The following is a 23,771-nucleotide window of genomic DNA, read 5'->3' on the forward strand; positions in this document are numbered from 1 at the left end:
ATCAGAGGAAGTAACTTAATCTTTCTAAACTTCAATTCACTTGTAATATTAAGAGTAAGAGCTGGCTGATGGCACATGCCTGGAATCCCAGCACTCTGGGAGGCTGAGGTAGGACGATTAGTTAGTGACTCGGTGGCTAGTGATGTAGCTCAGTGTTAAGGCCCTGGGTTCAATCCCTAGCATGGCAAACACGAGCAAATGGGAGGGGAGGAGTGTTGAAAGAGAACAGGGCCCACCTCATAGGACTGTTGGACATTTAAACTAGCTAATACACATTAAGTGCTAAGCTTAGTGACTAGCATATGGTATGTGAACAATAAATTGGAGCTATTTTAAGGGAAAAACTAGCTAGGTACTATACCAAGTTCTTTATCTGCACTGTTATCACAAAAATCTTAATTTTAAATCAAATAGATACTATTATCTCCATTTTCTATAAGAACAAATTAAGGTAAATAAAAATGACCTTTAAACCAAGCTTGTCAGAAAGGCAAAGCACTTACTAATCCCATTTTGTGCAGGAGAAAATTGACTCACAGTTTCCAAAGACCTGCTCACTTTCTGGAAGGTGGTAATGTGACTGGCAGAGCCATTATTAGAGCAAACCGACTTCTACTTCACCAGTCTCCTCGGTGTCACCCTGTCCCTGACAGAAGTCTAATACTGCTCCTTCAACAAATGTGAAAAACGAGATGTCCTAAATTATTCCTACGTGAAATATAAAAAAGGCCCTATTTGTTAGTGTTTCTCTAAAGAACAAAGGTGTAATAGATTTTTCTCAAGTAAAGCATTAAAGGACTTTAAATGTGAAAATTTTGCTCAAGGGATATTTCACAAAATTTACATAAAAAATTATTATGTCTATCTCAGCTAGAATATGTTGCAAAAAAAAAAGCAGGAGGTTTACGTGGTTTTTTCCCTGTGTCATCTAGAACCATGCACATGGTACCTTTTCAGTAAATATTTACTGAATTGACAACTCTTAAATTCATATAGTATCAATGTTTTCTCTGTGGTATACGCTACAGTGCAGGAAGGGCAGGCATTAAACTGAGCCATATAAAACTGCTCAACTACTTTTCACCTACAAAAAGGGGCACTTTCAGATGGATCAACCTGTTTTTAAAAGAATGGTATAAAAAAAGTTAACAAATTTTGTGAAAGCTAAGATAGAAATGAAAAAACTTTTCCTCAGAAGAAAAAAATATATATGATATGAAATAACTTGCCAAAGACGTCCAGCCCTATATTGAGATTCAAGAATCACCAGTAGAAAAAAAAAAAAAATCAACAGTAGCTCCCATATAAGTCAAAAACATCTAGGTTTTTTTGTCTTCTTGTGCTACTGGGAATTGAACACAGAGCCTCTGCATGGGACTACATCTCCAGCCCAAGTTGCTAAACTGCCCAAGCTGGGCTTCAACTTGTGATCCACCTACCTCAGCTTCCCAGAGTGCCAAAATTAAAGCATGCTCCACCACATCAATGAGGAATTTTTAAAGATCACTATGTATATATATATTTTTGCTTTTTAAAATTATTTCCATTTTGGTGATTATTATAATATGCAGATGTGTAAATAAGCAAAATGTGTTTAGGACACACAGACTATCTTTCTCTTTATTAGCTAATTCTGATTTCATGCAAATGCTCAAACATCTAATTAGGTCAAATTCATTCTTTTTTTTGTTGTTTTTTTGAGACAGGGTCCTGCTATATTGTCCAGGGTAGCTTTGAACTCACTAGGCAGTCTAGGCTGGCCTTGAACCTGTGATCCTCCTGCCTGAGCTTCCTAAATGCTGAATCATAGGCATGTCACCATGCCCAGCTAATTAGCATGTCCAATTCTAACATGTTTGCCCAGCTAATTAGCATGTCCAATTCTAACATGTTTGCGGTTTGGTTGGTTTTTTTTCATTTCAGGTTACTGAACCCAGGGCCTTCAAACTGTGCTACATCCCCCATCTCTTTATTGTTTATTCTGAGACAAGGTCTTGCTAAGTCACTAAATTGCCCAGGCTAGACTCAAACTTGCAATCCTCAGTCTCTCAGAGTGCTAGGATTATAAACATCTGCTACCATGCCTGGCTCCAATTCTAATACTTGGGTAAAATAAGTTCTAGTTCTAGTTCTAGTTCTAGAGATCAGATTAAAAAGCTAACCTAGGCATATTATGTTTTTCAATACTCAAATATATTAGGCTAAAAAAGTAATTGATACATAACAACTCTACATATGTTTTCTTCATCACTAGAAACATATTAGCATGAATACATTTCTTCACATAGATTACTTCAAGAGGTATCTCACTGGGTATGGTAATGCACACCTGTAATTGCAGCACTCTGGGACACTGTGGCAGAAGGATCACAAGTTTAAGCCCAACCTGGGCAATTTAGTGACTAAGCGAAACTGTCTCAGAAATAAAAAGGGCTGGGATACATCTCAGAGAAAAGGCCCTGTGTTCAATCCCTAGTTACTCCCCCACAAAAAAAAGATCTCTCAAACACATTTTTCTAAAACTGCAGACAACTGGATTTCTGAACAGTAATCAGAAAAACACATTTTAATCTCATGTTTTACCAATGGCCTTTCCTTCACATTTCCAAGAAAAGTCCAGACCCAAGTAGGTTTACTAATGTCCCTTAAAAGAGAGAAAAAAAGAAACACTGTGCTCAAGTAAACCTGCATTACATTTCTGGAAATCAAAGAATACCTACCTAAACATAACAGTTTCAAAATTTCAAATTTTTTAGTATACAATTTTGTCCACCCTGACTTTAAAATAACATAACATGCCAAAAATCAGAACTTTTAAAAATATATGAAACAAAGTATCTAGTTTATAAAAGATTTTAATATCAAATAAAATTTACATGATTAAAAAGCTTTGTCATATATTCTACTTATATTATATAATATATATAATGAAGAATAATTTCCACATTACATCAAGTGATTTTTATCTTCTCAATTCCAAATGAAATATTGGCCTAAAAATTAGCTATTTGGCCATGAATGATGATAAGTAAGGGTAACATGAATCACCAACAGGTTTCTTTCCAAGTTACCAACTGTCACAAGTTCATCATTTTCTTGTTTGTGTTCCCAAAGCTGGTAGCATTTTCATTTCATCCACTCTGTTCTTATGTATTTGAAAAGCTGGTGTTATCCATCTACCACAGGAACACTGTTCACCATACCAATTGAAGGAACCCAACTTGGCACTGCATTTTGGGCAAAGAAGCTGAAATAAAGCAAATGTGTTACTTCCTTCATTCACTTCAAAACAAATAACTATTTTTAACAATATGGGATATAAAAATAGTAAGACATGGGACATGGCTCATATTTTCAAGGAACTTATAATCTAATAAGTGATAAGAAATGCATTGGAAATTTACTGTAATCAATGATGGACTACAATTATTGCATAACAGGCATTTTGTACTCAAGAGAAAAAGATGAATTCCAAGTTGAAGGGAGAAAAGCTGAAGCTTACAATTCAATTAAGGAAACTTCTATGAATGTGACATATGTACATGGCTTTTAATCAGGTTGTAATTTAAGATTTCAAATAACATCATGGCTAAAGGATAGAAAAGCATATTAAGATTTTCATGTGCTATTACTAATTGATATTGATAGCATACATGTGAGATTCCTGACTATTTAAAAACAAACTGATGTTCCAGTAAAATAGGTAAATCTAAAAATGCTTAACAAGTTCACTGTATTTTGCCTAATGTAGTTACAGCATTATTTCTTCTTTTTTTTTTTTGGTACCAGGGATCGAACTCAGGACCTCACACTTCCCAGGGAGGCGCTGTGCCACTGAGCTACATCCCTGGCCTTCCAGCATTATTCTTTTAAAACTTTAATTTGTGTGTGGTACAAGATAGGGTTTTTTATTTTTAATCTTGAGCTACAAAAAATGTAGAGATAAAACTGAGAAAACATAAATGAAAAAACTAACAGATCTGATAATATAAATATCTTAAATTTTAGGTTGATAAAATATTCCACAAATTTGAGATAAGCAATAGACTGGAAAAACTATTTGTAATATATTAAATGAAACATCTAGAATATGTAAAAAGCTCCTACCAATCAATAAGAAGAAGACAAAAACCTACAGTAAAATGAGCCAAGAATATGAAATCAATTTACAGAAAACGGAAGTATACATGGCTAGTAAAGACACTGCTCCTCAGATGTATAATGGATGCTGGGAAATGGGAAGAAAGTGTTCAAATGGGGAGGGGAACAAGGGAGGAGGGAGGGAGAAAGGAAGGAAGGGACAAGAGAAAAAGTGAAAATAGAAGGAAAAAATGAAAACAAAGCTTTTGTACGTATGGAGGAGAGGGAACTTGGGAGGGGGGATAAAATTAAATTTTTTTTAAAAAACATACTGCTCCTCAGTAGTAATCATGAAAATACCAAGTATACATTTTAGGATTAACATTTTTCATCCTACAGACATCCTGAACTTTACCAGCTTTATAGTATCAATGGGTGCATGCATTCACTTAGTGGAAAGCAAGTTTACATGGGCATTTTGAATGTCAACTCGAAATATTACTAATATTCAAACCAGGAATTCTACTACTAAATATATACATTATACAGACTCTACAAAAAAATTCAACTATGTGTACAAAGAAGTATATACAAATATGATTTGGAATCTTTCACAAAAACATCTTTCCAGGGCCCAGGGATTTAGCTTAGTGGTTCTGCAACTTGCCTCACAAGCGCAAGGTCCTGAGTTCAATCCCTGGTACCTAAAAAAAAAAATCTTTCCTGTGTGTACACGTATTTTTCAGATTAAAAAGGCAGCATACCAGAAGCACAAAAGAGAAAAAGATAAACTGGATTTCATCAAAATTACAAACTCCAACTGCTTCAAATACTACCATCAAAGGAGGGGAAGCAGCCAGGCATGGGGACACATGCCTGTAATCCCAGCACTCTGGGAGGCTGAGGCAGGAGGACTGCAAATTCAAGTTCAGTCTGTGCAACTCAGTGAGACCTTGTCTCAAAATAAAAAACAAAAAAGGATGGGGATATAGCTCAGTTTGAAGGCCCTGGGTTTAATCTCTAATACCAGAAAAAATAAAAGGGGCATGACTGCTCCTGGGTTCATTATTTTGAGCATGATGAGAATGGTGATGGATGTACAACTCTGTAAATATACTGAAACCACTGAAGCATACACACCCAGTGGCTGAACTATATGGTATCTGCATTATACCTTGTTTTGTCACAACTTTATTTTGTTGTTTTGTTTTGTTTTGTTTTGCTGATATAGGGTCTCACTATGTGGTTCACACTGGCCTTGAACTCACTATGTTGCCCAGGCTGCCTCTGAACTCAACTCACAGCAATCTCCTGCCTCAGCCTCCCAAGTGCAGAGATTACAAGTGTGCACCACCACACCAGCTTTATACCTTGTTTTTCAAAAAGCAGCTTTATCTGAACATATGGGTTTGACTATAAGGTCACACTTTCCAGGCTAACTAATGTAAACTACATTTCCTCATGCATAAATTGCAAATATTTCTGGTCTCTACTTTATAAAGCTATTGTATTCTTTAAATGAAATAATATAGTGAAAGGGCTTCACAAAATTATCTATTGCACGAACTTTTATTCAAACCACATAGGAACCTTCAAATTCATTAAGATTATTATTCTATGATGTTAGAGGCCTTCCCTGGGTTCAACCTCCACAATAAAATCTGTATTTATATATGTATGGGATACCTTCAGATTATACCTAAAGGAGCTGCCACAAGATGTTTATCTTAGTTAACAAGAAATTAACAAGAAATGAAAAAGAATTTCATAGCAAACATACTAAACTGACAGATCAGGAAAAAGAGAGACACGAAGCCAACAGACAAATTTTAAACCTAATTTTAAAATTCTCGATTCTTTGATTTATCAACATATTCTAATCAATTTAAAATAAATAATGTTGGTCTTTTTTGTTTGTTTGTGGCACTTGGGATTGAACCCAGGACCTTTGCATTGAACTGTATCCCTGACCTCTTCTATTTTGAAATAGGGTCTGATTAAGTCACTAAGTTGCCCAGGCTGACCTCAAACTTGCAATCCTCCTGCCTTAGCCTCCCATAATGTAGTCATACATTGAAAAAATATAACAAAAGCATCAAAAGGAATGTGTTAATTTAGACCAGTGGTTCTTAACCAAATGTAGTTCATTATTTAGGGATCAGCTAATTCTTTTAAAAATATTTTATTTTCAGGTTAAAAGTATAGCTCAGTGGTAGAGTGTGTACTTCGCCCTGGATGTAATCCCCAGCACCAAAAAACGAAAAACATCTTTATTTATTTATTAATTTTTTTTTTGGTACCGGGGATTGAACTCAGGTCTTTGCACTTGAGCAGCAGGCGACGAAACCACTGAGCTAAATCCCCGGCTCTAAAACATCTTTAGTTTTGATAGCCTTACTTACACAAGCAAAGTATAATCTTCAGGAAGAAAGGACTTAAGATGGAGTAAAACACTGGTTAAAATGATTTAAAATAGGGCCAGGGATTTAGCTCAGTGGTGCTACTGCCTGCCTAGAAAGTGCAAGGTCCTGAGTTCGATCCCTGATACCAGAAAAAATAAGATTGAAAATGCAAAAATGAACAAAATATAGATGACACAATGAAACTATAGAAAATAAAATGTATTCTCACCTGTCCATCCATTACTCCCAGCAGCGTGGCTTCCATCCACTGCACAGGCTCAATGAAGTAGGAGGTGCACTGAGCCTGACTCCCCGGGCTAAGCATGAGAGATGGTGTCATTCTCTTGTGAGCAAAGGCTACAGACCCACTTCCTTCATGATGATCCAGTATGCTAGAACTTCGAAATAAGGATCGCCTGCAACTCCCAAACAAACAAAAACATTACTGACTTTCAAGAGGATGGAAAAAAATATATGGAATGTGCAATATTTCTTAGATACCAGATAAGATAATGTTGATTATGCTACTTAAATTACCCTATCATTTTATTTTTTCTTTTTGGCTTTACTAGAGATGAACCCAGGGCCTTTGCACTAAGCTACATGCCCGCCATTTATAAACTTTCAGGCAGACTCATTAAGTTGCTTAGTTAACCAGGCTGGGCTCAACCTTGGGATCCTCCTGCCGCAGACTTCCAGAGTGCTGGGATTACAGGTGTACACCCCACAGCCAGCTACCTTTACTTTTAAAATGTTATATTCTTCTTGAAAGCAGATTTGAATCAGAAATTTCTATATTATTCAATTAAATGATTTTCCCACAGAGATATAAGAAAATAGAACGTCAAGTATTTTTCAGTTACTGAAACAAGATAAAAATCTCCAGAAGATACAAAATATTTTACCTGCACTTTCTACACTTGTAGAGAACTTCATCTTTCATTCCTTGTGAAACGGTGGTTGGGTCAACAGCAAAGAGTTCTTGAGGTAAATTCTGCAATTCTATATGATATAATTAAAATGTAACTATTTTTCAAAATCACCTTTCTGCATTTTCAGACAAAATTCAAGTAATGTCAAATGGAAGAAATAAGTGCTAAACTCAGAAATTTAAAAAACAGAAAATAGAACTCCGTGATGAGAAATCAGGATGAGGTAGGAGAGCACAATGAGTAAGTCTTGGGTTCTGAGACAGACTGCCAAATTAAAGCCATTTATAAACCATGTGACCTTAAGTAAATTTTTGACTAAGCCACAGTTTCAAAAGGAAATCATATACATGGGAAGCTGAGGCACAAGAATCTTAAGTTCAAGGCCAGCCTGGACAACTTATGGAGACCCTGTCTCAAAATAAAGAAGGCTGTCGGTATAGCTCAATGGTAGAGCTGAGTTCAATCCATAGTGCCACAAAAAAAAAGAGAGAGAAGCCACTGTACTTGTGTGAGGCAGTTACAGGAAAAGTGACATAATGCATTTAGTGTAAGTGACATCTAGAAAAAGTCCAGTACATACTAACAATTATTATTCTTACCTGGATACTTCTCTGTAACCTTTTGTAAACGATACTGCTTATAAATTGCACTAGAGATATCCACTTCATATCCCATTGCCTGGTATAATTTCAGCTGCGACTCAAACCCCTCATTCATCCTGTAATGACAAAACATAAAGTTCAGTTTTCTTTAAATAAAAATCACATCACCCAAGCAGAATCATTACTGTAACAAAGAACTCACTTAGCCTCTGGCTTGAGAGTCTGTAGGATCTCATATGCATTTTCAAAAGTCAGTTGGTCAGTCTTCATCAAAAAAGCAGTCACTATAGCAACACTTCGACTGATTCCTGCGTGACTGAAAAAGAGACCTTCAAAATAAAACAGCAAATACCAACAATTAAATAAAACAAAACCCAGCCACCTATTAATGGTAAAGTTTAAGTCCACTTCATCTCTACTTCTACTCAAATAACCCTATTGTGTCTGAAATATTACCAATGTACAAAAGAATTATTACTTTATTTCCTTTCTTTTGAATTCTGAACCATGAGTGGACTACCTACTCAAAAGTAATTACATGGGGCTGGCGATTTAGCTCAGTGGTTCTGCCACCTGCCTCACAAGCACAAGGACCGAGTTCAATCCCCGGTACCAAAAAAAAAAAAAAAAGTAATTACACTAATTTTTAAAACTTTTCTAATGGCTCCAGAACAAATCCAAGCTCTTTTGCTCTTAGTATTGCTCTTAGTACCCCTTCTGGATCTAATACCACACTTCTTTTGACTTGATCGTTTTCTTCTCTACTTCATGTAAACATTTAGAACAAGTGTTGGTATACAATAAGTGCTTATAAATTTAAAATACTCGCTGGGCATGGTGCTACATGCCTATAATCTTCACTACTGAAGAGGCTGAGACAGGAGGATCAGAAGTTCTAGGCCACTTTGGTCAAGTTGGCAGGGCTCTGTGTCAGAATTAAGAAGGAGTGAGAGGGCTGAGGATTTAGCTCAGTGGTGCCGCTCCCAGCCTTGCCAGCACAGGTCCCGAGTTTGATCCCCGGTACCAAAAAAAAAAAAAAAGGAGGGTTCAATTCCCAGTACTGTACCATAAAATTATTAAAATTATTACTATACTTCAATCTAACCAAACAGGGTTTCATGACTACTCAGGGATTCCCAAATACCTATCAAGATTTTCTATCTTTTCATCTTTGCTGCAACACACCCCATTTACCTCCTGTAGATCCAAACTTAATTCTCAACTACATTGAACCACCTTCCCTCACCCTAAACAAAACATTAAAAATAACCTGCTCTTACCCTTCAATCTCAATAACCTCAACCTTTGGGGCCTTTATAACTTTGACAAAGGTCTAGACAACAAATTATTGTAACCAAAGAAAGTCTTTTCTCTATCATCCAGCAACCTACAGATCTTTCAGGAACACGTGCATTGAGTTTAAAATTACATGTTTACAGTTGCAACTTTGACATTATCATTTCCTCAGCTTTAGACAGGAAAGCCTATATATCTCTTTTAGAGAAGATGGGGGCTTTACATCAAAAGATCTGACCAGCGAGGTAGCGAGTCTCACGGAACACGTCGAATCAGCCCGTGCCCCGGCAACAATCCACTGGACACCGGCCCCGCCCCGCCCCGCTCCTCTGTACAGCCACCTGGTTCCACACTACAAAGACGCAGAGGACACCGGACCACCAGACCACAGTACTGAGTCCCGCCGCTCCCGGCTCAGAGGTAAGGGCCTCTGAGCCACCATCCCACTGCTCCTGGTCCAGAGGAAGGGGCTTCCTGGCCACCATCCCTCCAGCTGCTCCCAGCCCAGAGGAAAGGGCTTCTGGGCCACCATCCCTACCGCTGTTCCTGGCCCCTGTCCCACCTCTCCCAGCTCAGAGTAATCCTTGCAGGCGCCAACAGCACCTCCCCCCCCCCCCCGGTCGAAATGAGAAAACACTTAAGTCTCAAAACCAGACTTCCAGATCACCTACAGCAACCCCAAAGGGAAATGAGATGGAACACTCTGATACTCAACCACCTGGACCCACTGAACTGGCAACCAAAGGGGATCTGGAAAAAATGAAATCAGAAATAATTTCTCAGATAACAGGAGAAATTGTGCTCCTAGTGCAAGACATGATTAATAAATCTAGAGAGGAGCTGAGGAACATGATGGAATCCCAACATAGGAAGCAAATGGAATCCATAAAACAGATGCAAATAGATTTCCAGGACATGAAAAACTCCACTGAAAGTTGACACTGCAGAATGAGCCAATGTGAGGACAGAATTTCAGATATAGAAGATAAGATTGTAATTAATGACCAGGAAAAGAAAAACTGCTTTAAATTATAAGGAAACATGAGAAATCAATCCAGCAGCTGCTAGATGATGCAAAGAAGAATAACATAAGACTGATTGGAGTCAATGAAGAAACAGGAGAGAGTGCAGATGACATAAAAAAATTCTTCACAGAAGTAATGGCAGAAAACTTCCCAAGCAGGGGAAAAGAGCTTGACATACAGATAAGTGAGGCATATAGGACTCCAAATAGCCTTGATCAAAAAAAATCTACACATAGGCATATAATTGTTAAGATTCCAGAAACTTAGGGCCAGGGATTTAGCTCGGTGGTTCCAGCGTCTGCCTCACAAGCGCAAGGTCCCGAGTTCGATCCCTGGTACCAAAAAGAAAAGAAAAAAAAAAGATTCCAGAAACTCAACAGAAGAACAAAGTTCTACAAGCAGTTAGAGAAAAGAAACAAATCACATACAAAGGAAAGCCCATCAGAATCACAGCAGACTTCTCAACACAAACCATCAAGGCAAGAAGAGCTTGGAGTGACATAATCCAAGCCCTAAAAGAAAACAGCCTCCAACCCAGATTGATGTACCCTGCAAAACTATCTTTCAAAATGGATGGAGAATTAAGATACTTTCATGACAAAGAGCACCTTAGGAACTTCGTGAATACCAAGCCAGTACTCCAAAGAATTTTACACAATATCCTAGGAACAGACATTGAGGATCACAACCCCAGGAAGCAAAGCAGAATGAACCCATCTGGCACGGCAAGAAGTTAAATGTAAAGGGGGAGAACCCAACTAAAAGAAAAAGTCATGGCAATGACAAGTCAGTACATTTCAGTTATAACCATCAATGGTAATGGTCTCAATTCACCAATCAAAAGAAATAGACTGGAAGAATGGGTCAAGAAGCAAAATCCAACAATATGATGCATACAAGAAACACACTTAATTCAAAAGGAAACTCATAGACTGAAAGTTAAAGGGTGGAAAACAATACTGCATGTGACAGGAACCCGAAAAAAAGCAGGAGTAGCTATCCTCTTTGCAGATCAAGTAGATTTCAAACCAATACTGATTAAGAGAGATGAAGAAGGACACTACATCCTTGTAAAGGGAACAATCCAAGAGGAAGAGATGACAATCATAAATATCTATGCACCAAACACTAGTGTGCCCAACTATATAAAACAAATACTAACGGCCATGAAAAGTCATATATGCACTAAAACAATTGTAGTGGGGGACCTCAACACCCCACTGTCACAAATAGATAGATCAACTAGACAAAAAATAAGTAATGAAATACTAGAACTCAATCGAACTCTTGAAAAAATGAACTTAACAGATGTTTACAGAGTCTTCCACCCCACAAAATCAGAATACACGCTCTTCTCAGCTGCACATGGGTCATTCTCCAAAATAGACCACATACTCACACATAGAACATGTTTAAGTAAGTGCAAAGGAATTGAAGTTATCCCCTGTATATTATCAGACCATAGTGCAATGAAATTGGAGATCCATAGCAAAAGAAACTCAAAAACTTCCATAAACACGTGGAAAGTGAACAACACACTTCTGAATAACCAATGGGTCATGGAGAAAATTAAAGAAGAAATCAGACAGTTCCTTCTATTAAATGACAATGACAATACAACATATCAGAATCTATGGGACACAATGAAAGCAGTCTTACGAGGGAAATTCATAGCAGTGAATATGCATATTAGGAAAACAGACCTCAAGCTTCTAGAAAAAGAAGAGCAGGACAACCCCAGAGCTCATACAAGGGAGGAAATTATAAAGATCAGAGAAGAAATCAATGCAATGGAGACTAAGAGAACGATACAAAAAATCAATGAAGCTAAGAGTTGGTTCTTCGAAAGAATCAACAAAATGGACAAACCCTTACCCAACCTTATCAGAAAAAGGAAAGAAAAGGCCCAAATCCATGCAATTAGGAATGAAAAGGGTGAAATGACAACAGACCCAGCAGAAATCCAGAGGATCATCAATACCTACTTCCAGAACCTATACGCCAATAAGATGGACAACACAGAAGAAATGGACAGATTCCTAGATACATATGAATTACCAAAGTTGAATGAAGAAGACCTAAAAATCCTGAACAACCCAATATCAACCAATGAAATTGAAAACGTAATTAAAAACTTATCAACTAAGAAAAGCTCGGGCCCTGATGGCTTCATTGCTGAATTCTACAAGACATTTAGAGAGGAACTACTGCCACTACTGTTTAAACTCTTCAATGAAATTGAAAGGGAAGCAATACTCCCAAATTCATTCCTGGAAGCAAGCATCACCTTGATCCCCAAAGCAGAGAAAGACCCAAACAAAAAGGAGAACTACAGGCCAATCTCACTAATGAACATAGGTGCAAAAATCCTTAATAAAATACTGGCAAACAGAATGTAGAAGATCATCAAGAAGATCATACACCCTGATCAAGTGGGATTCATCCCAGGGATGCAGGGATGGTTCAATATACGAAAATCAATCAATGTAATACACTATATCAATAGGGCCAAGGAAAAAAATCACATGATTACCTCCATAGACACAGAAAAAGCATTTGAAAAAATCCAACATGCATTTATGATAAAAACCCTAGAAAAAATTGGAATAGATGGTCTCTACCTCAAACTGATAAAAGCCATCTATGAAAAACCAACAGCCAATAGCATACTAAATGGTCAAAAACTGAAATCCTGCACACTCAAATCAGGAACAAGACAAGGATGTCCACTATCACCACTCTTGTTCAATATAGTTCTGGAAACATTGGCCACAGCAATGACATGATACTCTACATAGAAGACCCCAAGAACTCCACCAAAAGTCTTCTAGACTTAATAACCAAATTCACTCAAGTAGCTGGTTACAAGGTCAACACACAAAAATGAATAGCTTTCAAAAAAAATTAAAAAATTTAAAAAAATTTTTTAAAAATCAATAGCTTTCCTCCACACAAATGAGACTCACTGAGAGAGAAATAGGGCAAATAATTCCTTTCACAATAGAATCCAAAAAACTGAAATACCTAGGAATCAACCTAACGAAAGAAATCAAAGACCTCTTCTCTGAAAACTATGGCACTCTGAAAAGAGAGATTGAAGATGATATCAGAAAATGGACAGACAGCCCCTGCTCCCGGGTAGGAAGGATTATCTATAGTGAAAATGGCCATACTTCCAAAACTGCTATATAGATTTAATGCAATTCCAATTGAGATCCCAGCAGCATACTTCATGGACCTTGAGAAAACAATCCAAAAATTCATTTGGAACAAGAAGAGACCCAGAATAGCAAAAGCAATTCTAGGTAACAGAGACATGGCAAGGGGTATCACAATCCCCAACCTGCAACTATACTATAAAGCTACTGTGATAAAAACAGCATGGTACTGGCAAAGAAACAGACCTGAGGACCAGTGGAACAGATTAGAAGATGCAGAAACAATGCCAGACACACTCAGCCATCTCATCTTTGATAAAGGAGCCAAACACCCTCACTGGAAGAAAGATAGCCTCTTTAATAAATGGTGCTGGAAAAACTGGGCTTCAACTTGCCAAAGTTTAAAACTAGACCTGTATCTCTCACCAGGCACTAAACTAAAATCGAAATGGATTAAAGATCTAAATATTAAAATAGAAACTCTGAACCAGTTGGAACAGAGGTTAGGTAGAACTCTTGAAGACATCGGTGTAGGAAAAGATTTTATGAACAAAACCTCAGTTGCCCATGAACTAGCACAAATAATCAACAAGTGGGATCTCTTCTTATTAAAAAGCTTCTGCACAGCAAGAGAAACCACCAGCAGTGTGAAGAGACAACCCACAATGTGGGAAAAAATCTTCACCTGCTCTTCCTCAGACAAAGGTCTACTATCTCGAATCTATAAAGAACTTAAAAAGATCAGACCTCCCAAATTTAAAGACCTAATCCGAAAATGGCCATCTGAAATGAACAGACATTTCTGAGACAAAGAAGTAGAAATAGCAAATAAATACATGAAAAAATGTTCAACATCACTAGTCATTCAAGAGATGCAAATGAAAACAACGCTGAGATTCCACCTCACTCCAGAAAGAATGGCTGCTATCATGAAATCAACCAATAACAAATACTGGCGGGGCTGTGGGGAAAGAGGAACCCTGCTCCACTGCTGGTGGGAGTGTAGACTGGTGCAACCACTGTGGAAATCAGTATGGAGATACCTCAAAGAACTAGGACTGGTAGTCCCATCTGACCCCACTATTCCACTGCTGGGGATCTTCCCCAAAGGATTAAAAGAATCATACCACAGTGATATATGTGCATCCATGTTCATAGCAGCACAGTTTGTGATAGCTAAAACTTGGAAACAGCCCAAATGCCCATCAACTGGAGACTGGATCAAGAAAATGTGGTTTTTTAATAAAATGGAATACTACTCAGCCATAAAAAATCAGAAATTGGAGACATTTATAGCTAAGTGGATGCACATTGAGGCAATACTCTTAAGTGAAATAAATAGGATACACATGTATAAATACCGAATAGTTTCTCTGGTGTAAGAAACTGAAAGTGTAAATAAGGACTAAAATGTATAATAGGTAACGTGAAATAGGAAGAAAAGGGGCAAAGGGGAAGGAAGTGGGAGGACTAGGGGAAAGGATAGAAGGGAATGGGATTAATATGAGAAAATGGAAAAATAGGAACAAAATCTTTGTCAATAGGGAGGAATGGAGGGGTTGAAGGGAGGGCTGGGCAAGGGTGAAAAATAAGAACTAAGAGAGACTATGTAAAGGTGCAAATTTCCAATGATGAATGTCATTATATTGTATACCTAAAATGTACCAATGATTAGAATGAATAATCGATAATGCAAAATAGGAAGAAAAGGTCCAAAGGGGTAGGGGAAGTGAGAGGGGCAGGGGAAAGGAAAGAAGGGAAAGGAAAAATGATGAAAAATGGAAATAAAGTCTTTGTAAATAGGGAAGGGTGGAGGGGGTGAAGGGAGGGCCGGGAATGGGGAAAAATAAGAACCAAGATGCATTATGTAAAGAGAAATGTAATTGTATTGTATATCTAAAATGTACCAATAAAAGAATTTAACAACAACAAAAAAGATCTGAGCATCTTGGGACCACCTACTGAGAGGAGGCTCTTGTTCTTTAACTGGAGTTGCTTTGTTGTTGGGACAGCTTTAAGGGCATTCACTTAGCTCTTAAGGGTTTTATCCTTTTGGATGCCAATGGGTGGCCACTATAGCACTGAAGGAATTCAAGGGCTATCACCTCCAAGTATGGCATGCTGATTATTTTTAAGTAAAGGAACTTAGCAGCAGATACTAGAAGAGGCTTTACTCTGGTATCTTCTTGTTTGCTTAAAGTTCAGCCTCACCAAAGAAGAAAACAACCACCTCTGGTCTCTTTTCTGACTTCTCATTAACTAAATTTATACACTAGGGAGAAAGCCTAGTCCGTCAACAAACCTAGACTGTTGAGTGTCTGTCTGGATGAGCTGAGAGATTTTTGTCACACACCCTGTCATCTATTTGGTCCTACTCAATATTCCAAAGAGAATCATTTACAATTTACAGTCTGTTCTGTGGGTCCAGCAGATTTTGGCACAGGCCACTGTTTCTTCAAGCCCAGTGAATTCTCCTAAAAAATCATTCACTAGTCCCTTAAAATTGTTTTACATTTCCCATTTGCCCCTTCCCCTATAAAAAAAGGGATATATAAATATTTGAGTCATGTTGAGCCAGTGGGGTGATTTTACTTTGTGACTGCTTCCATGCACAGAATCGTTTGGACAAATTGTCTTCTAATCAATCTTTTCTCCTGCTTCCCTTTCTCCCCCAAGGCAGGTCACAGAAGCTAGAATCCCTCTCTTCCAAAACCAGTCATAAAACCTAGAAATACCACTCCAAACTTCCTTCACCTTTCTGTCTTAAGAGCTGTCTATAAAGGCATTCTTTCACCTATCTTGTCTGATAGATGCTAAGACCCTCGCTCCAGAAGGGGTCCTGCACTACACTTGGGAGGAAGGAATGCTACACAAGCCAAGAAGAAACCGAATACAGGCCTTCCTAGGTTATCCCTCTCCATCCATTCCATCAGGTCCTACCCCTTTTCTCCGACCACATTTCTATACAACTGCCCATTGCTAAATGCATCCAAACATAAAAACGGGCGGTTTTCCCTGAGTCTATGGGTCTTCATTGCTGAAGGTTACCCTATCATGTAAAACTTCGATTGATCCAATCTGTCATGCTCTTCTCTTGCTAACCTGTCTTTTGTTACAGGAGTATCACAGGAAAGGTGTCTAGCTTTCCATTCCTAGGCATCTAATCTACAGTACAGTCTTTGGGGTGGGTGGCTTCTCCGAAAGAGCTGTAAACTACCTAAGGGGTAGAGACCTTGTCCTTCATCTGTTGGCCGCCCACGCCTCCCAAAAACCAACCAACTGCTCCAGAGCGAACCAACCAAAACATTAACGAATGAAAGCAGGAGCCAGCCTCCAGGCACTGTCCCTCCTTGGGACACAGGCCCCCTGCGGGAGCGGGCGGAAGGGGCCCTGGTGTGACTGCCCCTCGTCACGTCCTGGGGGGCCGCGGTACAAACCGAGGACGAGCACCGCAGGCTCCAAGCGAGGCGGGGCACCACCTCTCGCCCCCAAACCCGGCACTCACCAGTGCACCAGCACGGCACGGCCCTCGGCGCGAGCCTGGCCGATGAAGGCCACGCACCGGTCCAGGTGGCTGAGCAGGTCGGTCTCGGGTTTGTCCAGTGCCGGCACGAACAGGCTCCGCAGACCCTCGAGCCCAGCCCCCGCCTTGAAAGCAGGTTCCGAGTCCACCGTCAGCACGGCGGTGATGCCAGCCTCCCTCAGATGATCCAGCTCCTCGACGGCCGCCGCCCCACCCAGGTACAGCCCCGGCCGCACTTCCAGCATTCTCTCGGTGGAGCTGGCTGGGTCCCCGCCTGGGTTCCGGCGCTGGCAGCCATGGCTCGGGCCCTGCGCCTCCAACATGGCGGCGCCCGGAGGCGAGGCGGCCACGGGCCTTCCACCGAGTGGGCGGCCGGCTAGAACGTCGTCCTTCCGCGTGAGCGGCTGGCTAGAACGTCCTTTCCCTGCGCCAGCCCGCCTTGGCCCTCGGAGGACCACCCCGACCCCGGGAATGCGAGCTTGCTGGGGAGGTACGCTAAGCCGGTTCAGAGCGGCCTGTCTACGCATGTTCCCTTCGACCCTCCAAACTTCGTGGTAGAGGATAAGCTTCCCTAAGTACATGAATTATGAGGCTTATAGGGGCAGCAGGAACAATTGCAAATTTGTAGTCAGCCGAATCATTTCATGTATTTGGAGTGAAGCATTCTTTCAGTGCTTAAGAAGCCGTTTGTATTTCTCCCTTGACTGCCCTCCCCGCCCCCCCCGTTTTCTACTGGGATGTAAATTCTTTTCTTGCTGCTCACTGTTCTATGTAGTTTGTGTATACTAATTTCATGTTTTTGTATGCCATTGCTCTCTAGCCAAAGAACACCAGGAATGTAGTTGAACGAGTTAGTTTTATTATTCAGTCGAGAGCTATGGAGAATTTAAGACCCTCTTAGTAAGAGATGTCGGGAAGGGCCTGTTGAAGGATTTGGGTGATTTGAATCGGTAGGTAATTTGAACAAAAGTGTATGAAATCAGGGCTTTGCTGTAGCTAGGATGCTATCAGGAAATGGGTTTCATTCTGTGACAGGTGTCTTAATAAATTATCTACAGGGAGGGCAGGCTAGAGAGGTACTAAATCTGTAATTGGTCACAAATTAACTGGCAAAAAGACAGACATACAGACCAAAAACAAAATACGGACCCCAGAAATACACTCTCACACATACGTGGGCAAATGAACTTATACAGGGATGCAGAGACCACAGCAAGAGAGAGGGACAGTCTCAACAGTGATCGGAAAATTGGAGACCCATATCCAGAAGAATGAAGTTAGATCTTTACCTTTTACCATATACACCAAAAAAACTCAAAATGGGTTAGAGATTTTTTTTAAATATATAGTTCCTGGACTAAAACAGGAAGGAGATAAGAGCAAGGTACTAAGGGAACACATTAGGGCTCCACCCTAACGAAAGGGAGTAATCAGGCATAGCTTTCCAGAGGAGGTAATGCTTGATTTATATCTTGAAGAGTGAATCGAAATTTGTCAGGCAAAAAGGAGGGAGGTGAGGAAAGAAATTCTAAGCAGAAGGACCAGCATCTACCTACAATGGCCAGAAAGCCCCCACCAAAAGATAAATGTGTTGTTGGAGAGGAAGAAGGAGGCGCAGATGGTATTCACGTTGTCCATAGGACAATGGAGAGATAGGCATGGCAAGATCATGAGGGCAACACGATGCCTTCTTAAGAAGTTTTACCTTTTTCTTAAAGACTATGCAAACTATTAAAGAAGTTAAAATAGCAGAATAACGTACTGTACTTGATTTGCTTTTTAAGAAAAATCCCTGACCACAGTGTGTGGGGATGGATTGAGGAGGACAGTTCTGGAGGCAGGGTCCAGTTATGAGATTGGGCAGTTATGGAGTCCTTCATGACAAAGGCTAGGGAACTGGCAGAAGTAACAGAGAGAAAGGGAATGTGTTCAAGAACTATACAAAGCAGAAGAGAGATGTTGAGGCCAGATAGATATGGGAGATGAAAGAGGGAGAAATAAAAAATGACTGTTTGTGGTTTGGGTAATTAAGCAGATGATGGTTTCATTCACAACACTGGGAATAATAAAGGAGGGTCCATATGAAGAAAAGCAAACCCATTTTCGGACATCCTAATTCTCAAGTAAGGGTGACCATTGGCTGGTTGGATACTGAGCTGTGACACTTAGGAAAGATGTCCAGTCATTATGAGGTAGGATAGAAGAAATAAAAGGTAGAAAGGAGACAAGGATATCATAACTAACAATTGTACTTCGTAAGAAGACTGCAACCTGCAGGATACAGCTGAAGTTGCCCAAGCCATACTGACTCGATTAAGAAAGTAAGGTTTGGAGCTTGGCAGCTTGCATATGTGTGGAGGATGTGAGCAGGGTCCTGGCAAAGGGTGTTACAGGGGCCAAAGAAGGAGTCAGAAAGGTGCGGTGAAGCTCACACAGATGGGCGATGACCAGGGCCAGGCACCTGGAGGCTCAACAACCAAAGGCCTCATAGATTGGGAGAATTTTCTTGCCCAGGAACAAGATATCTTCACCCTTCTAAAGAATGTCCTTGTTGTGTTTATATGGATAATTTTAGCAGTGTAGTCATTTTTTTTTTTAGTATAAAAGCCCTAAACTGGGAGTCCCTTTCAGGCCTCCTGGGTGCTGTTTGGCTTTGCTTTACACTAAAAGCTGATTTCTGCTTTCATTGCATGATACACATTTTTGCTCTACTTGTGTTTCTTTTGCTGATGTGTCCTGAAATTTCTTTTTCAGCGATGAAAATCAGCGAACCTACAAATTTATTTTTAAAAGATGGGTTTAGCTTTTTATTTCAGCCTTGGGGACCACAGACCCAAGCCAGTGATATTTATAAATAGACTAGGATTGATGAGATTGTCAGGGTTGAGAGTATAAAATGCAAAGGAATGAAGAGATTGCTGGAGAAAAATAAGATTTAACGGACAAGTAAGTAAAAGGAACCTACGAGAAGCTAAGCATAATTGTACACACCTGTAATCCCAGCACTTTGGAGGCTGAGGCAAGAGGATCTACAAGTTGGACTAGATAATGAGATGCTGGCTCAAAAAAATAAAACAAAACAAAAAACCCCCCAAACATCAGGAAACTGCCTCATAGTCAAAGAGATAATAAGAAAAGCTGGTATCTCAGAAGTGAAGTCATACGACAGAGAGGTCATGTAAAGTGAGAACTAAAAGCTGCTGTTAGACTTAATCGCAAGGTCTAAGCATCCTGAGTGAGAGTAGATACAGTGGAGCTGTTGGGGGTGGGTTGATTGCAGGGGACACGGAGAAGTGGGAAGCAGAAAAAGGAGGAGCAAGAGTGGACTAGTACTTCAAGAAGAAAGGAGAGACAAAGTCAAAGGGAAATGTGAAATTGAGGGTGGTGTTTCTTTCAAATAGATGTAGATACAAATACAGATATGAAAGACAAGGTTTTTATAAGTTCTGGTGAGGCCAGATGGCTCATCCTTGTATTTCCAGCACTTGAGAGGCTGAGGCAGAAAGATCGGTGAATTCAAGGCCAGCTTGGGCTACATAGTGAGACCCTGTCTCAAAAAACAACAAAACAAAGTTCTGGTGAAGTACAACAGGGAGGGGGTGAATTTAAAGATACAAGAGAAAAGGAATTTCTTTTTAATAATTTTTTCCAGTACTGAGGATCAAACCCGGGTCTGTCACGTGCTAGGCACATGCTCTCCCACCACATCCCCAGCCCAGGGGTCCTTGAATAAAATGGAGGAGGGGTGTGATCCCCAGCAGGTAGAAGATTGGCCTTTTCCGTGGTAACCAGAGGAAGGGAGAAAGAACAGGCAGGGCTTCGGGGAAGCTCATTGTTCTGGTGTTGAGAAGTTAAACACATTCTTTTCTCATGGTTTCCATTTTCTGAGTGAAAGGAAAACCTAGTTTATATGCACAGGATGAGGCTAGAAGATTGAGGAGAACTTGCCAGAAGGCGCTGGAGATTATGCGTGGAAGCTGACCCGTGGGAGCGGGCAGCTGAGGGCCTGCGCAGTGTCAGATCAGACACAAAGGGCATCTGCGCAGGAAAAGGTCAACTCTGCTGGTTCCTGTCACTTAAGCCTGCACCTTCCCAAGAGAGGCCTGTGTCCAGGGGGACTGGTCCTGGGCTGCCTCTTGGCCCACAGTCCATCAGTTTGACTAGATAGTTTATGCTAATAAATTGGCTTACGGTTAAGGCCTATTTCTTTGTGCTCAAGCCCTGGGTCAGGCTGTATCAGTTTGACTAGATCATGTATGCTAATGATGTGACTTACAGTAAAGGCTTACTCCTGCGTGCTGAAATGCTGGGCCACCTGGTATCAGTTTGACCTCTGAGAGGCTGGAGATTAAGCAGTTAAGGCAGTCATGCAGGTGATGTAAGCCCGTATCTCCACCCCACAGTAGAAACCCTGGGCACCAGGTGTGGGGCACTTCCTGTGTATGTACTTCACACGTGCTATTACATGCTGTTACACATCCTTGCTGGGAGAATTCAGCACTCCCTGTATGACTCTTTTTGAGAAGGGATACCTGGGGGCTTGTGTCTGGTTTCTCCTGGACTTTAGCATGCACATTTTCCTTTTTTTTTTTTTTGGTACCAGGGATCAAACTCAGAACTTTGCACTTGCCAGGCAGGCGTGCGCCACTGAGCTACATCCCAGACCCCCACCTGTTCCCATTGCTGATCTTAATGTGTCCTTTTGCTAGAATAAACCATAACTTTGTAAAACACCGTTTTTGAGGGCTGTGAGTCCTTCTGGGGAATCAGTGAGCCTGAGGGAGCTTGAGGATGATCTTGATAACCACCAGTTCAGCATCACTTGTCTGTAATAATGAAAAACTGGAAACAGTGCAAGTAATAAATTGGCTGAAAAGGTTGTTTTCCTTCTCAATGAAATATTAGCCAACTAGTAAGAATTTATGAAGAGTTGGGTGTGGTGGTACACACCCGTAATCCCAGCACTCTGGGAGATTGAAGCAGGAGGATCACAAGTTTGAGTCCAGTCCAGGCAGCTGAGTGACTTAGCAAAACAGTGTCTCAAAATAAAAAATAAAAGGGGCTGGGGGGATGTAGCTCAGAGCGAAAGCCCAGGGTTCAATCTCAAGTACCACACACACACAAACTTATTAAGGAAGTGATCTGTGCTACCTATATTATAAAGTTTCTTAAAAGACTGCTTTACAAAAGCAACTATAGCTGAGCTCATTTATTTGAAATGTATATATACATGTATATCTTTATATATAAAAAACTATTGAAAGATATATATCTAACTGTTAATAGTGATTACTTCTGGGACTTGAGGGACACTTACATATTAAAAATAATGCACTTTATATGCATATTTTATTTATTTTTATTTACTAAGGTTATTCACTGTTAGCACTTACAGATACAAGTATTTACATTCTGGGAAGAGAAAAGGGTTCATGTACTGACCTTTTTATTATCCTAATCATTTCCTTATCTTTATTAGTCTTCTCCTGGAAGCGATCTTTCTTTCCTCAACTCCCTTAAATAACTGGAAGCTTCTTCGAGGATGGATGCGGGAGAAGCCGTACATCTGGATTGTTACTATCTGCAGAGGCTGATTCACCGCTTAGGAGTTGTGCCCCAATTCCCAAAGGGAAAAGAGGATTGAACAGCTTCTGTATTTGTGTTCTTAGTCACTAGATGGCGCTACTTGCCCTTTTGCAAGCTATCTGCACATTTGTTGTCTTGTGGAAAAATGAAAATACGTCATCCTGCAAGAAAAGCAAGATGTTGGGCTCAAGGAAGGAAATACTGTCTTCAGAGAGGCCAAGAAAAGAAAAAAGAAGAGGTCGCTAGTCTTAGATTTGATAGGTACACGCACATACATGTATGCACAGCCATAATTTAATTTCCCTCATCAGCTATGAGCTTGCAATCTTCTCTTCTTAATTTTTTTTGTGATAGCCCTTTTTTATTAGTGTATGTTAATATTACATGATGATGGGGTTTATTTGAGGAAGTTAGTTAAAGTGTTTAATGTATCTTAATCAATTTCAATCCCATTACCTCCCTTTCCCATTTCCCCCCTCCTTCTTAAGCTCTCCCCCATCTTCAGAACTCTACCTCCTGGCTTCCTCTCCTCATTTTCATTATTTATTAATTGATGTATTTTTAGGTTTTGTATACAAGAGAAATCATGTGATACTTAACTTTCTGATTCTGGCTAATTTCACTGAATGTAATGGTTTCTAGTTCCATCCATTTTTACTGCAAATGGGATGATTTCAGTATTTTTCATGACTAAGTAATATTCTGTTGTGTGTATATACTACATTTTCTTTATCCATTCATTTGTTTACGGGGATCAGGCTATTTCCACATCTTAGCTATTGTGAATTGCGCTACTGTAAACATGGTCGTGGATGTATCAATAGTATGCAACCTTCATTCTTTCAAGAGTATGTCCAAGAAGGGCAGGGGATTTAGCTCAGTGGTTCTGCCGTCTGCCTCGCAAGTGCAAGGTCCTCAATTCGATCCCCAGTACCAAAAAAACCCCCCAAAAACAAAAAAAGAGTATGTCCAAGAGTGGAATCGGGCCGGGGATTTAGCTCAGTGGTTTCGCCGCCTGCCGGGCAAGCACAAGGACCGGAGCTCAATCCCCGGTACCAAAAAAAAAAAAAAATGGAATGACTGGGTCAAATGGTATTTCTCCATTTTGTCTTCTAAGAAATCTGCATACTGATTTCCGTAGCGGTGTACCAATTCCAACAATGTAAG

General features: G+C 40.0%; 1 protein-coding gene and 1 long non-coding RNA gene across 3 annotated transcripts; one reads left to right on the forward strand and one right to left on the reverse strand.

The window, feature by feature from the left end:
* Nucleotides 1–2,537: 2,537 nt before the first annotated feature.
* Dusp12 (dual specificity phosphatase 12) lies at nt 2,538–17,740 on the reverse strand. 2 transcript variants are annotated; one of them, XM_004865154.4, is made up of 6 exons: nt 17,001–17,730; nt 8,219–8,332; nt 8,014–8,132; nt 7,388–7,484; nt 6,712–6,898; nt 2,538–3,247 (listed from the first exon to the last, which is right to left on the reverse strand). In XM_004865154.4, the coding sequence occupies exons 1-6, from the start codon at nt 17,597–17,599 to the stop codon at nt 3,089–3,091; spliced, it is 1,275 nt and encodes a 424-aa protein (XP_004865211.3). In that variant the 5' UTR covers nt 17,600–17,730; the 3' UTR covers nt 2,538–3,088. The 2 variants fall into 2 exon arrangements, with proteins under 2 accessions (XP_004865211.3, XP_087047003.1); XM_087190877.1 differs by lacking the exon at nt 6,712–6,898 and having other exon boundaries at nt 17,001–17,740.
* Nucleotides 17,342–23,427, forward strand: LOC110345849 (uncharacterized). The gene is made up of 2 exons (XR_002389464.2): nt 17,342–17,508; nt 22,498–23,427. It is a non-coding gene; the product is annotated as an uncharacterized LOC110345849 (long non-coding RNA).
* The last annotated feature ends 344 nt before the right edge of the window (nt 23,428–23,771 follow it).

This window comes from Heterocephalus glaber, unplaced genomic scaffold (genome assembly GCF_053883595.1).
Source record: "Heterocephalus glaber isolate CG9 unplaced genomic scaffold, H.glaber_assembly_v1.0 deba00001561, whole genome shotgun sequence".
Taxonomy (NCBI): Eukaryota; Metazoa; Chordata; class Mammalia; order Rodentia; family Bathyergidae; genus Heterocephalus; species Heterocephalus glaber.

Bases quoted from the DNA above. Each gene is read 5' to 3' on its own strand.
- Dusp12 (XM_004865154.4), bottom strand. From the start codon at position 17,599: ATGTACTTAGGGAAGCTTATCCTCTACCACGAAGTTTGGAGGGTCGAA. The intron at 8,133-8,218 runs GTGAGTTCTTTG...TTGTCATTACAG, and splicing joins ACTCTCAAGCCAGAGGCTAA to GATGAATGAGGGGTTTGAGT. The intron at 6,899-7,387 runs GTAAAATATTTT...TGGGAGTTGCAG, and splicing joins TACAAGTGTAGAAAGTGCAG to GCGATCCTTATTTCGAAGTT.